Source organism: Antechinus flavipes, chromosome 1, assembly GCF_016432865.1.
Source record: "Antechinus flavipes isolate AdamAnt ecotype Samford, QLD, Australia chromosome 1, AdamAnt_v2, whole genome shotgun sequence".
In the NCBI taxonomy this organism is placed as follows: Eukaryota; Metazoa; Chordata; class Mammalia; order Dasyuromorphia; family Dasyuridae; genus Antechinus; species Antechinus flavipes.
The window spans coordinates 185377117-185392812 of NC_067398.1; the positions used below are offsets into that span (position 1 = coordinate 185377117).

General features: G+C 36.6%; 1 protein-coding gene across 1 annotated transcript; it reads left to right on the plus strand.

Moving 5' to 3' along the window:
* Positions 1–2598: 2598 nt before the first annotated feature.
* On the plus strand, positions 2599–4801 carry GPR150 (G protein-coupled receptor 150). Its single transcript, XM_051993912.1, has one exon. The coding sequence runs from the start codon at positions 2636–2638 to the stop codon at positions 4040–4042; it is 1407 nt and encodes a 468-aa protein (XP_051849872.1). The 5' UTR covers positions 2599–2635; the 3' UTR covers positions 4043–4801.
* The last annotated feature ends 10895 nt before the right edge of the window (positions 4802–15696 follow it).

The following is a 15696-nucleotide window of genomic DNA, read 5'->3' on the forward strand; positions in this document are numbered from 1 at the left end:
TCTCCAATTCATCCTGCTGCACTTACCTACCAAAGTGCTTTTCTTAAAGTGCAGGTCCAACCAATTCATACACTCCACCCTGTGTATGGACAGTGGCTCCCTGTTACTTCCATTTGTCATTCAAAGATCTTCACAAACTAACCACAACTTTACTGGTCTTATTACTACCCCCGCTTCCTTACTCTTGATTTAGTGACACTGATCTCCAAAATCTTCTGACATTTTTCACTGGATATCCTCTATTCATAGAATGCTATTCCTCTTCATCTGCCTCCTGACTTCCTTCAAATCCCAGCCAAAATCCAAAAATTGGTAGTTTTTCCTAATCTGGTATTTGTAAAGCACTTGGCACAGTGCCTGGTACATACCAAATACTATATAAATACGTATTGTTCTAATTATTATTTCCCATTTATCCTTTATATAGCTTGATTGTACGCAGTTGTTTGCTTTTCTCCCCCATTAGATTATGAGCTTCTGAGTGTATGGACTGTGCTTTGTCTTTCTTTCTAACTCTAGCACTTAGCACTGGTATCTGGTATATAGCAGCACTTAATACATCTTTATTGAATGTAATTCAATAAACCACCAACTTTTCCCCAAATGCCTTTTCCTCTCCAGGAAGAATTAAAGTGTGTTTCCTATTTCTCAGGGTTTAGATGGAGACGGCATATTCTTTGTCTCAAAGGAGATTTTGGGGGAAAGGAAGATATTGAAATTGCTGTCATGTTGAAACAAAAGATATCAACAATATATGTTTTAATATGAATAAATTATTTTAAGATCTTTATAATATGCTCATTGTGGTTGAATTTTATGATCTGTACAGCCATGAAGTGACTTGCTATGGATCACCAAAAAATATAATGGGAAAAGGAACTCAAATCTTTGGCAAAGATACAAGCAGTGGTCTGCCATTTCCTTCTCCAAGTTATTTCACAGATGAGGAAACTGAGGCAAATAAGATTAAGTGATTGCCTACACATACAGAGCTGATAAGTGTCTGAGACCAGATTTGAACTGGGGAAGATGGCTCCAGGCTGGACACTCTATCCCTTGTACCATCCAGCTGCCTCACTGGTAGGGCTTAGAACAATTCTTTCATTTGACATTTGTGGAGAGATAAGAAGTGACTTATCCAGAGCTACACAACTGACCTTTTATATTTATGCTAATAAATATAAAGGACCTGGATTAGAACCCTTAATTCAAATCCATTGGAGTTGAGGACAATGAACAATCATTGAAAAGGGCGTTATTTATTAGAGGTATTATTGAAAAGCATGTGTGAAAAAAATTTTTTTTCGAGAAAAAACTTGGCAGGAGGGGATAACTAGGTATACACCACGAGGTTCTAGCATTCATATTTTTAGTCTTTCCCAAATCTTGGATCGCAGCATTTTTCCTTTCTCCCTAATTATAAACCCGATTGTTGCCAGGATCCTTAACCTTATTGGAAGGATTGCAACTGTTCAAATTAATGTCTCCAACAGAAAAAAATTAAATCTTGTTTATGGGGGGCTCAGGAGGCGAGGTCCGCTGAAAGTATTTAATCGAATCCATTTACTTGGATTTCTCTTTCAAAAAAAAAAAAAAAAATGGCTTCATTTACATTTTCTTAGTCACCTTTTCTTAGGTTTAATGGAGGCGTAGTCCCTCCTTAGTCCCATCTGGTGGAAGGGGAAACTAAGAGATTGAGAAAAAACAATACATCCGTCCCTGGATCAGAATATAAGGGAAAAGCAATAGATGGATTATTTATTTGCATTAAACCTATTAACGCACTCTTTAGCTAATGAAATTAATTTCACATCACAAAGAGGGTAGCTGTCTGCTACTGTAGAAAAGAGGAATCCCTTTTATTTATTGGACAATCACAACTGCCAGTCTTTCACTTCATTCTTGGGAGAAGTCATTGCAACAAAATCCGCACTGATTGTTGGACGGGATATACGTACCAAGCTTCTTGGAGATTCTCCTGGTTTGATTTCATGTTTGCTATCGTGTTCTGTGCTTTTGTTTTCTCATTCTGACGCCGAGCCACTCTGAAATTTCAACCGGGTAAATTGTCCCCATCTTTGCGTTTAGGAAAATGCTTCAGTCCTTTAAAGAAGTCCCTATGAAGCCCCAGGCTGGCAGGTGCTTCCCGCGCGCAGCTGCTTTCTTAGCGGAGATGGTTACAAGACTCAAACCAAAATGTTCATTATGCGTCCAAGTGCTTTTATGCCTGAAGAATTTTCTGACTGGGCTGCAAGGCCACTTCTAGCGAGTGTGCGCCGTTTCTCAAGGCTAATCTACTCCATTCACCGCGCTCCAGGGAAGTCTGGGGGCGGGCAGGAATGCTTAGAGGGGAAAGCGGCGGCTCGAGGTAGGGGGTGGCGAATAAGCAATCGTGTCTTCACTTGGTGCACAGCCCACATCTCGCAGTATCAAATGACGGAGAGACAACGCAAAAAGGGAAGAGAGCAAATCCATCGGTGTTCATCACTCTTTGTGCGTTTTCAAGAAAGTTTGTTTTCCAAGAAAGAACTTAACCCGGTGGCCCAGCTCCTTAACCTTCACCTCGAATTACCACGCCCCATCCCATCTACCTGCCTTGCCATCGCTTCATCATCCGTGCTGCCTTGGCCAGGAGATGGAAGATCCCTTTGGCCCTGGTCCTCTGCCGCAGGTACCTAACCTCTCCATCCCGCTGGGGCAGGGTTTCAACCGGTCATCCATGAGAGACCCTGCTGCCGGATTGCTGTCCCCGCTACCCACTCCTCTAAGCCACAAGGTGCGGCTCGTTTCCCTCGGGATAATTTTGGTGGTGGCAGTGGTGGGCAACGCCACAGTGCTTTGTACGCTGTGCGGCGGCGGCGGTGGACCTTGGGCTGGCCCCAAGCGTCGGAAGATGGACTTTCTGCTGGTGCAACTGGCCCTGGCCGACCTGTACGTGTGCGGGGGGACCGTGTTGTCGCAACTGGCTTGGGAGCTGTTAGGAAACACCCACCTGGTGGCTGGAGACCTGGCTTGCCGAGTCGTTAAACTGTTGCAGGTGTCCGCACTCCTGGCTTCCTCCAACATTCTCGCCCTCATCTGCCTGGAGCGACACCGAGTGGTGAGCCGGCCCCTAGGCCCGCCCCTACCCACCCGCGCCCTTGCCGCCCTGGGCTGGCTGTTGGCGCTGCTCCTAGCTCTGCCCCAGGCGTTCGTGGTCCGTGGTTGGCCGGCCGCCAGTCCCCCAGACGGCTTCAGCGGGGTTCCCGCCTTGACCTCGGCTGCATCCACGACTAGCTCTTCCGTGACTGCCTCACAGAGTCCTCCAGGGTCTCCGGCTTCTGCCTGGGCATGGTCCGGGGAGCGTCGGTGCCGCACCATTTTCAGAGCCCTGCCTCGTTGGCACCTGCAAGTCTATACTGTGTATGGGGCGATTGCGGGATTCCTGGCCCCTCTAGCCATCCTGGGTGTCGCCTGCGGGCGCCTGCTCTATATTCTGTGGCAGCAGCGACCCCAGGCGCCAGCTCCTGCCTCCTGGTCCCCCTGCGCCTGGGAGGCCGGCCACTGCAGAGCTCGAAGTGCCCTCACTCGAGCCAAGGTGCAAAGCCTGAAGATGACCCTAGTGTTGGCTCTGCTATTCGTGGTCTGCGAGCTGCCCTACTTCGCCGCAGAGCTGGCAGCTGCCTGGTCGTCCGAGGCCCCGGGCGAAGGGCAGGGCGAGGGCTTGGCCTCTGCGCTGGGCATCGTGGTGGTCACCAATAGCGCTCTCAATCCCTATGTCTACCTCTTTTTCCAAGCTAGTGACAGCCGGCTGCGGCGAATGTGGAGGAGGCTGGCCTCAGTCTGCTGCTGCGGACACTGCCCGAAGAAAGGAGACGGGGACGACGAGGACGAAGCGGCCCAAGGACATCAGCCACTGCACCGACACCGCTGGCCCCACCACCACTATCATCACCATCGTCGTCGAGAGCAACCTGGAGCCTTCACGTCGGAGGGCTCCTTTCATCCCCCAGTACCGCCCGCTTCCAAGCAGCTCCCCTGCTCCTGTGAAAGCGCGTTCTAGCCAGTGGAGAGATCTGTTTTTCACTTTTGCACCTTTCTGGGAAAAGCCAGGGAAGCCGGTAACCAGAGATCCCTGATTAACAAAAAAAGCAAAGAACTCTAATACAAGAAGCAGTTTACTTTAAAACCTCCTTCCTTACTTTCTTTCTTTTTTTTTTTCTTCCCTCCTTTTTTTGCCCTTCTTTTCTCCTTCTCTTCCCTCCTTTCTCCTTGGCTGTCTCTTCCCTTTTTTCTCTTTCACTTTGTTTCCTTTCTTTCTCCATTCTTCCCTTCTTGACTCCCTTTCCTTCCCCCTTCCTTCATTGCTTCCTTCTTTCAACTTTCCCACCTTCCTTTCCTAACTTTTTCATTTCTTTCTTGAATTCTCACCCTATTCTCCAATATGCAAAGAAGAAAAGAGGAAAAAAATCAGGAAGCCACTTGTTCTGAAAACTAAAATTGTTAGATAGCTCTGGCTTTTTACATCTATTTAATACTCAAAAATAAAATCTTGAATTCTGCAGTTGTGTTTTAACTGAAGTGCCAAATTTGGGGTATTTGCTGTCAATTTTGAGGTGTATTATTGACATCTTTTACACCATGTATCCTGTGTTTCTCTTTCCACAAAAGAAAAAACAAAAAAAGACATCCTTTCTCTTAGATTGATTAGCTACTGTGACTGAGATGTTGTTAGAATTGTAATCTTGCTATATTGCATTATGATAACAGAGTAGTGATAGAGTATTTATAAAAAAATAAAATAAAAATATTTTCTAAAAAATGTGTAATTTTTCATGTCATTCCTTTATTCCACAAGTATTTATCAAGTGTCCACTATGCAAAGAATTATTAGTTTCTCCTTAAAAAAAAAAAAATGGGGGGGGGGTATTTTGTTTATTTGACCTCTGCCCTCTAAAGGCATTATTAACCTAATTCCCAGAAGGTACATATCTAAAGTACTTTGCAAGTTCATTATTATTCTTAACAGCCTTTTAAAAATAACCCACATCAGAAAATTTTCACTGGAATGAAGGAGACTTACAAAACCTTCATTATATTACTGTCTTGATTAGATACCACTGAACTTAGAGATTAGTTGGGAAGAAAGGACTTGTCATATAGGAAAGAGGGAGTTGGCAATGAAACTGTATCCTTAGAAAGCTGTGTGGAACCTTTCAAAAAGCCTATAATATTAGCATGTTTACAGAAGATAAAAGCTGAAAATGATGGATTAATCAGAACATAGGGAGATAACAGTGGGATCCCTCTGCCTTTCCCTCCTGATGCTGTTGATTCTAAGAAAGGATATGACTGAATATGTGAGCACTTCACTACACAAGAAAGATTAAATGATGATAATTTGTGTGTTTACATTTAGCTCAAAGGATCAGGGAAAAAATAGTTCATGTCTTTTTACAGATGGAGAAATAAATATGTAAAAGTAAAATAATTTGTCTGAGGTCAAAGTGATGGAACCAGAAACTTAACCCAAAACTCCTGATTTTACTAATATTTATAATTATATTTATTTATCTTTATATTTATAATTGTCATATTATAATATGTTAACATTTTTAAAGATTATTGTGTTTACTATTGATAATTCATCATGAGGGAAGAGAAAATTACGGATAAACCATATCCACAGATAAAGAAATCTCCATTTAACTATTTAACTTCCTTCCCAAAAACTTTTTTTCAGACATGTTATCAAGCAGTAAATGATTTATTTATTTCTTCTCTCTGATTTTCTCTACCCTTTACTGAAAGCGCTAAGATACTGTTACTTATATAGCAAATGTAAAGAGAAGAATACCTGGAAAATTTACAAACTGCATTATAAACCACTAAATAATTAAAATACAACTATACAATAAGAAAACCATGAATTTAACAGATCTGAACCTTCATATTGTACCAGTTAGAAAAGGATATAAAATTAGTCTGACAGATTTTTTCTATAACTGGGTTTTATCTACTTGAAGTGTTCTGTATATTCCAAAATTAGGACCAGAAAACAAAATAGAAAGTAAAGGTGAAATTAATGTGAAATCAGACTAAATTCAACTCCTTATACTTTATTTTGATATTGTCATTGGGAGCTGTTGCAAACCTAATTGAGACAAGGAATGAAAGGGAAATAGATTAACTTTTCCACAGTGGCCTCAGCAAGTCAAATCCAAAACTGAGTCATCCTTGCCTAAATAGACCTTCAAAGCCTATAATAATCATCCAGTCTAGTGACTTTCAAACAGTGGAAAGGTGTTTCAATAGACATTTACACTGTTAATTTTTAAAGTCCCCACAGAGCTTTTGTTCATGTGGGATGTGCTTATCAATATTTATCATATTAGAAATTAAAGCTAGTAAGATTTAAAATTTGTATTTTTTTATTTAAAAATAACAATTATAAACCCATTACAGATTAACATCAATAATATTTTTATTAAAAAGAAATATATTTTCCAAAAAAATTAGTGATAAGGGTAATGTTTTGCATATATTTGCAAACTTTTATAGAAGATAGATGAATTCTCTTATCTTCTGCATTCATTCTGTATGAAGAAAACCTAGCTATACAGACATGTAGTTGAAAAAAGGAGTATTTTGGCAGGCAAATAACATCTTAATATTATTAGGAAAAAATTTTTTTCTCAGATTTCCTCCCCCTTGAAAATATCTTGGGTCTTCCAAGGGTTCTTGGACCACATTTCAAAAACCACTACAAATACAGAGATATATTTATATTCTAGAGCAACCTCAAAAGATACTCCAATCCCATTGTAAAATAAAATTTAACTATCAGGCTGACTACCTAACTCTATAGATTGCAAATAATTAAGGGATGCATTCCTGGAACTGTTTTGGAACCTAATTGGTCTCCATGGGAAAAGGATAGGAAGTAAATAGCAATCTCATCTCAATGTTGGATGTGGATCCTATAAAAATTAATAGAGCCTATTATTTACTTCCAGAAGAAAGGCACACTCACATGTAGTTTGGATTATGCTACTGAAACAAATTGTAGCTAAAACAGGCAAACATGAATGAAATTTTATACCTTGAATAAGGAGTATATGGAAGATAGAACTATGATGAAAGCATCAGTCAGTAGCATTATAAATAAAGCAATGAAAAACTAGCCTGGTGGATAAAAAGTCAAGAAAAACAAGAATTTAAGCTCTCGCTCTGAACACATATTTAAATAATTCAACCTCTCAGTGTCTCTCCTTCTCTTCCTCCCTGCCCCCCACAACTCTAAAATTATAAATTACAAAATCAATCAATAAATATTTGTTAAGTACGTGTTATATACCCATGAACTATGCTTAGTATGGGGAATACCAAAATAGGCAAAAAATAGTTCTTGTTCTCAATAAACTTACAATCTTTTTTTTTTTTTTTTTTGCTGAGGCAAGTGGGGTTAAGTGACTTGCCCAGGGTCACATAGGTAGGAAGCCTTGAAGCTTACAATCTATTAGGGAAAATAAACAAGTAAATAAATAATATGCAAACAAGCCAAATACAGGATAAATAGGGGGAGAATCAGAAGATTAGAATAAAAAGTTAGGAAAAGCTTCTTTAAAAAAATAGGATTTTAGTTGGCACTTCAAGAAATCAATAGACAAAGATAAGAAAGGAGAGTATTTCAAACATGGAATATGCCTGGAGCTAAGAAAAGGTAGATCTTACTTCTGGAACAGAAAAGAGACCAGTCACTGAATTGAAAATCATGTGATAGGGAATAAGGTATAAGAAGACTGGAAAGGTAGGAAGAGGCTAAGTTGTGAAGGCTTTGAATGCCAAACAGAATATTTTATAGTCCATGTTAGAGGCAATAGGGAGCCTTTGGAATTTACTGGAAAGGGAGATACCATGGTTAAACTTGTGCTTCAGAAAAAGCACTTTGGCAGCTGAATGGAAGATAGAATAGGAATAGAGAAAGAATTGAGCCAAGCATATCCACAACTAGGCTATTACAATGGTCCTATGGAGATGGTGGCAGTATCAGAGGAGAGAAGGGAGTATATACAAGAGATATTGCAAAGAAAAAATCAATAAACCTGCAAAAGATATGAACAATTTTCAGACAATGAAATTAAAGGCATTTCTAGTCACATGAAAAAAATGCTCTATATCACTTTTGATTAGAGAAATGATTCAACCATTCTGAAGAGCATACCATTTGATGCCAAATGCATCAAAGGCATGCCCAAAGGGCTATCAAACTATGCATATCATTTGACCCAATAGTGTCTCTAGTGGGTCTGTATCCCAAAGAGATTATTAAAAAGGGTAAAGGACTCACATATGCAAAAAAAGTTTGTAGCAGCCTTTTTTGTAATGTCAAGGAATTGGAAATTGAGTGAATGCCCATCAACTGGGAAATGGTTGAATAAATTATGGTATGTGAAAATAATAGAATATTATTGTTTTATAAGAAATGATAAGCAGGCTGATTACCAAAAAGCCAAGAAAGACATGAACTCATGCTGAGTGAAATGAGCAGAACCAAGAGCATATTGTACACAACAAGAAGATTATATGATGATCAACTGTGATGAACTTGGTTTTTCAACAATTAGGTGATTCATAGTAATTCCAATAGACTTGGGATGGAAAGAGTCATTCACATCCAGAGAGAGAACTATGGAAACTGAAAACAGATCAATTTTCACCTTATTTTGTTGTTGTTATTTTTTATTTGCAAGGTTTTTCCCCCTCATATTTATTTTTCTTTTGCAACATGATGAATATGGAAATACATTTAGAAGACCTGCACATGTTTAACCTATATTAGATTGCTTACTGTCAATGGAAGTGGATGAGAGGAAGGGAGGGAGAAAAATTTGGAACATAGGGTTTTGAAAAGATGAATGTTGAAAACTATCTTTACCTGTAAAATCAATAGACCTTGGCAACAGATAAGTAGAATAATGTTGGATATGTAGGGTAAGAGATAGTGAAGAATCCAAGATGGCTGTGAATGTGAGGAACTGAGAAGGTGATATTGTTCTATACAGTAATAGGAAAAGTAGAGGTGGGGAAAGTAGGGGGAAAGATAATAAGTTCAGTTTTAGAAATGTGCTGACTTACATAGGTGGAATGAGTTCCTCATCAGAAGCTCCCAATACTGCTAAAAAGCAGAATCCCAGCTTATTTGTTTTTAAAGTAGATAGTAACAAGCTTTATGTCATTAAAATAAAATATTTTTTAGTTTGCTTACAAGAGAAAATACATTAATTTTTCAATTTTCTAGTTATATGAAAAAACAGGATAGGTAACCCATGAAAGTTCTATTTATAATTTTAAAATGCCTTAAATGCAAAAATAATAATAATAATAATTGTTTTATATCTCTAGACTTCACACTTTGAGACAATCTTTTTATGCCTTAATTAATATTCAGGATAACTTTTAAATGAATTTCAATAGATATTTGAATCATAAAACTTTAGAGCTAGTGACTTTAATCAGTTAACATTAGCAGTTAAGCAGTTAAGCCTGTACTATGTGCCATGCTTAGGATAAGCACTAAGGATACAAAAGAAGACAAAAGATAGTTCCTTCCATAAGCTAAAAGCATTATGAATAAGAGCAGGAGTGAAACAAGAATGCCAGTTATTATACTAGAAATGTTAGCTTTAGCAATAAGAGAAAAGAAATTGAAGAAATTAGTGTAGGTAATATAGAAACAAAACTAGCATTCTTGGAAGATGATATGATGGTATATCCTAGGGAATCAACTAAAAATCTACTTAAAACAATTAACTACTTCAGCAAAGGTACAGGATATAAAATAAAGTCACATGAATCATCACCATTTCTATATGTTACCAATAAAGCCAAACAGCAAGAAATAGAAAGAGAAATTGCATCTAAAATAATTGTAGACAATATAAAATATTTGGGAGTCTACATGTTAAGACAAAACCAGGAACTTTATGAACACAATTACCAAACACTTTTTACACAAATAAAGTCAGATCTAAATAGTTGTGAAAATATCAATTGGTCATGGATAGGCCAAACTAACAAAATAAAAATGGCAGTTCTACCCAACTTAATCTACTTATTCAGTGTCATATCAATCAAACTGCCAACAAATATTTTATAGAACTAGAAAAAAATAACAACAAAATTCATCTGGAAGATCAAAAAGTCAAGAACATCAAGAGAATTAATGAAAAAAAGTGCAAAGGAAGGTGGTCTAGCCATATCAGACCTAAAATTATATTATAAAGCTGCAGTCATCAAAACCATTGATTCTAAGAAATAATAGTGATGGATCAATGAAATAGGTTAGGTTCACAAGACACAATAGTCAATGATTATAGTAATCTACTATTAAACCCAAAGACTCCAGGTTCTGGGATAAGAACTCATTATTTGACAGAAATTGTTGGAAAAACTAGAAAATAATATGGCAGAAACTTGGCAGAAACTAATGTCTCACACCTTATTTCAACATAAGGTCAAAATGGGTTTATGATTTGGACAAAAAGGATGATAATATAAGCAAATTAAGAGAAGAAGGGATAGCTTACCTGTTAGATCTTTGGAAAAGGGAAGAATTTATAACCAAAGAACATTATGAAATGCAAAATTGAAAATTTTGATTACATTAAATAAAAAAGGTTTTGCACAAACAAAACCAATGCAGCCAAGAAGAGAAGGGAAGCAGAAAGCTGGGGAACAATTTTTACAACTAGTATTTTTGATAAAGGCTTAAATTCTAAAAAATAGAAAGAACTGATTCAAATTTGTAAAAATTCAAGTCATTCAGGGCAACTAGATGGTGCAATGGATAGAGTGCTGGCCTTGAAGTCAGGAGGACCTAAGTTCAAATCCAACCTCAGACACTTAACACTTCCTAGCTGTGTGACTCTGGGCAAGTCACTTAACCTCGGGGGGAGAGGGAGAGGAGGAAGGGGAGAGGAATTCAAGTCATTCCTCATTTGATAAATGGTCAAAGGATAAATTTCAGATGAAGAAATTAAAGCCATCCATGGCCCTATGAAAAAATGCTCTAAATCACTACTGATTAGATAAATGAAAATTAAAACAACTTTAAGGTACCACAGCACACCCATTAGATTAGCTAAACTAACAGGAAAAGATAATCATCAGTGTTAGAGGGCATGTGGGAAAACTGGGACACTAATACATTGTTGGTGGAGTTGTGAACTGATCCAAGCATTTTGGAGAGCAATTTGGAACTATGCTATCAAACTGTTCATACCCTTTGATTCAGCAGTGCCTCTACTTCCTAAAGAAATCATAAAAGAGGGGAAAGGATCCACATGTTCATTTTTTGCATTTTGTAGCAGCTCTTTTTTGTGGTGGCAAGGAATTGGAAATTAAGTGGATGCCCATCAATTGAGGGATGGTTCAATAAGTTATGGTATATAAATGTAATGAAATATTAATGTTCCAATAAGAAATGATGATCAGGTTGATTTCAGAAAAGCCTGGAAAGACTTATATGAACCAAGAGAACTTAATTCCCAGTAACAGCAAGACTGTATGATGATCAACTATGACAGACTTATTTCTTCTCAGCAATACACTGATCCTAGACAATTCTGCATTCAAAGAAAGAACTATGGAGACTGAATGTGGATTGAAGCATCCTTTTTTCAGCTATTTTTCTTTTTCTTGTTTTTTTAATTTTTTCATTCACAATATGACTAATATGGAAATGTTAAAAATAATTGTTTGTATATAATCTATATCATATTGCTTGCTGCTTTAGGGAGAGGAGAAAGAAGGGAGGAAGGAAGAAAAAAAATTTGGAAGTCAAAATCTTACAAAAATTAATGTTGAAAGCTATCTTTACATGTAATTGGGAAAATAAAATACTATTAAGTTTTTTTTTAATTTAAATTTTATTTTATTTAATAATAACTTTGTATTGACAGAATCCATGCCAGGGTAATTTTTTTACAACATTATCCCTTGCACTCGCTTATGTTTCGTTTTTTCCCCTCCCTCCCTCCACCCCCCCCCAAGATGGCAAGCAGTCCTATATATGTTAAATATAATACTATTAAGTTTTAAAACAAGATAGTCTTTTCTTTCAGGGAACTCAACATTCTAATGAAAGAGACATCAAGCCCCACTTTCTCCTTTTGCTACCATGAGATTATATATATATACATATATATATATATATATATAAACTTTTTCAATTATAAAATGCCATATAAAATTAAATTATGATTATACAATTGATCTTTTATCTTTTCCACATGAAAACTCCCCTTCCACAATACTGAAGCTCATACATGCTCTTCACTATATCTCCTGGGAGGATCTATTGAATTTAAAAGGTTTGGCATTTTTGTACAGTTCAGATATCAGGGCTGCAGATTACCTGTTATCTTTTGCTCTCTTTGTGAACATCTATCCTATCTCCTTTTCTGATCACACATTTTCTATGACAACTTATAAGGTTCTTTTGTGCAAGGCAGCAGTGCTGCAGCTTCTTAAAAAGCTGGACTATATCTATCATTCATCTCTCTGTTTCCCTTGGAGGTTACAGCATCCCCAGATTTGTAGCCATTAAACATTGTGTGGATTTTTAAATAGTAGCACATACTATTTCTTTCTAAAATTTTCTTGTTGTGGGCTACAGTAAATTAAAGTTTCACATTATAATCACTCTAATTTGTCTGGTTAGAGCATAGTGCCTTAATTAATTCACATTCCTGGTTTTAAACACCATCTCTACACTGTTTGGCAACTCCATTGTGTATACTCATTTTTTTAGTCAGCTCAAGGTCAGGGAGAGCACGTTCAGTCAAGAGGAAATAGAAGCTCTGTGGGGCAGTATCCCTTCTGGTCCCAAAGAATAAGGGGACCATGAGAGCCAATATCACTTCTAGTCCCAAGGAAGGAGGGGCCTTGAGGAGCAGTACAATTAAAATTCCAAGGATTCAGGAGCAGTTCATGGATAAGAATAAGAGTAAAGACAGAAGAACAGTGACCACTCCTCACCCATATCACACCACCTTGGAATCACTGAAAAAAACTCAGAACTAGTTCTGAAAATAGCAGTGGGGAAAAAAACCTGAAGCCTGAGAAAGTGTTCCTACATCATCCTCCTCCCTGTCACACCTCCATTCTGGCAACAGACCCAATATCAATATAAAGTTTCAAATCAAGAAAAATGTTGGGAAAATGAGCTAACAACAAAAAAAGAAACTATCTCTAAAAGTAAATATGGTAAGAGGAAAGATGAAAACACCCTCAGGAGAAGACAATGAAATCAAAATAGCTACAAGCAAAGCCTCCAGAAGGGAAAAATGTAAATAAATGCAAAGCCAACAAAAATTCTTGGAAAAGCTAAAAAAAAATTATTTTAAAAATCAAATAAGACTAGTAAAGAAAAAATATGTAAAGCAATTAAAGCAAAGGAAGAAAATTATTAAATGACAATTAACAACTTAGTTTTTTAAGTTTTTAAAAAAATACTGAAGAAAATAAACCTCAAAAAAATAGAATTGGCTAAATCAAAAAGGAAGTGCAAAGTTCACTGAAGAAAATGACCCCTTAAAAACATAATTGAAAAAATGAAAGCTAATGATTCCATGAGATATCAAAAAAACAATAAAATAAAGTAAAAAAGATGAAAAAATAGGAGAAAATCTAAAATATTTTGCTAGAAAAACAAATGATCTGCAAAATAGATTGAAGAGAGATAATTTAAGAATTATTAAACTACCTCAAAGCCATGATCAAAGAAAGTGCTTAGACATCATATTTCAAGAAATTATAAACCAATATCCTTTTTTAAAAAATAATAATAGCTTTTTATTTTTCAGAAACATGTAAAAGATAGTTTTCATTCACTCTTTTTTTTTTTTTTAATAACTTTTTATTGATAGAACCCATGCCAGGGTAATTTTTTACAGCATTATCCCTTGCATTCACTTCTGTTCCGATTTTTCCCCTCCCTCCCTCCACCCCCTCCCCCAGATGGCAAGCAGTCCTTTACATGTTGAATAGGTTACAGTATATCCTAGATACAATATATGTGTGCAGAACCGAACAGTTTTCTTGTTGAACAGGGAGATTTGAATTCAGAAGGTATAAATAATCCAGGAAGAAAAACAAAAATGCAATCAGTTTATATTCATTTCCCAGTGTTTTTTCTTTGGGTTAAACCAATATCCTTGAACCAAAGGGTAAAGTAGAAACTGAAAGAATATATTGATCACCAACTGAAAAAGATCCCAAAATGAAAACTTCTAGCCAAATTACAAAGTACCCAAGTCAATGGGAAAATACTTCAAGCAGTCAGAAGGAAACCATTCAGTTACCATGAAGCCATTAAAAAAGCAGAATACTTGGAATGTGATGTTCCAAAACACAAAAGAATTGGCATTACAACCAAGAATAATTTACCCAACAAAACAGCATAATCCTTAAAGATAAAATGGATATTTAATGAAATAGAGGACTTTCAAGCATATTTGATGAAGGGAGCTGAATAGAAAATTTGACTTTCAAATAGAAGACTCAAGAAAATGATAAAAAGATAAACATGAAAGATAAATTATAAGGGATTAAATAGGTTAAAAGTTTACCTTTCTAAATGGGAAAATGATAGATAGTTCTTAAGAATTTTATCATTATTACTACTATTTTTTTTTGGGGGGGGGGGCAGGTTCACACCTCTATGAAGTGTTAAGTATCTGAGGTCAGATTTGAACACAGGCTCTCCTGACTTCAGGACTAGTATTGTATCCACTATACCACCTCACTACCTCAGAACTTTATAATTATTGAAGCAGTTGGAATCTACAGAGAAAGAGTGTGTACAAATAAGTCAATTATGTTGGAATGATGTTTAAAAAAATGGATAGGAGACAAAGAGGTAAAGGAAAGAAAGACTGGAGAAAATTATCTTAAATAAAAGAGGCACAAAAAGAAAAGTTTCTCCAGTAGAGAAAGAAATGGTGAAGAAGGGGAGATGAACAACGCTTAAACCTCACTCATATCTAAAGTAATTCAGAGAGAAAAAAGATACATACATACTCAACTGGTAATAGAACACTACCTTATGTTATGGGGAAGTAGCAGAGGGAGGGGATAAGAGAAGGAGGAGTAGTGATAAGAAGAAAGGCAGATAACAGAAGGCTATGGCCAGAAGCAAAACAGACTTTAAAGGCAGAACAAGATAAAAAGAGAAAGAGAAACATAGACAGACGGAAATAGAATATACTCCTCTTAACTATGATTATGAAGGAGATAAACTCAACTATAAAACAGAAGTGGATAGTAGAACAGATTAGAAACCATAATCCACAATATGTTGTTTACAAGAAACACTCAAAACAGAGAGACACATTTAGAGTTAAAATAAGGTGCTGAAGCAGAACCTATAATATATAACTGAAGTAAAAAAGACAGAGAGAGCAATTATGATATCAAAGAAAAAGCAAAAATAGACCTACTAAAAAGGTAATAATTAGTAAGGAAACTACATCTTACTAAATGGAACCATAAACCATAAAGTAATATCAATATTAATCATATATGCACCAAATGGCATAGCAGCCAAATTCTTAAAGGGAAAGTTCAGTGAATTACAGGAAGAAATAAACAGTAAAATTATACTAAAACTTTTCTCTTCGAGTTGGATAAATAGGACCATAAAAAAGCTAAAAA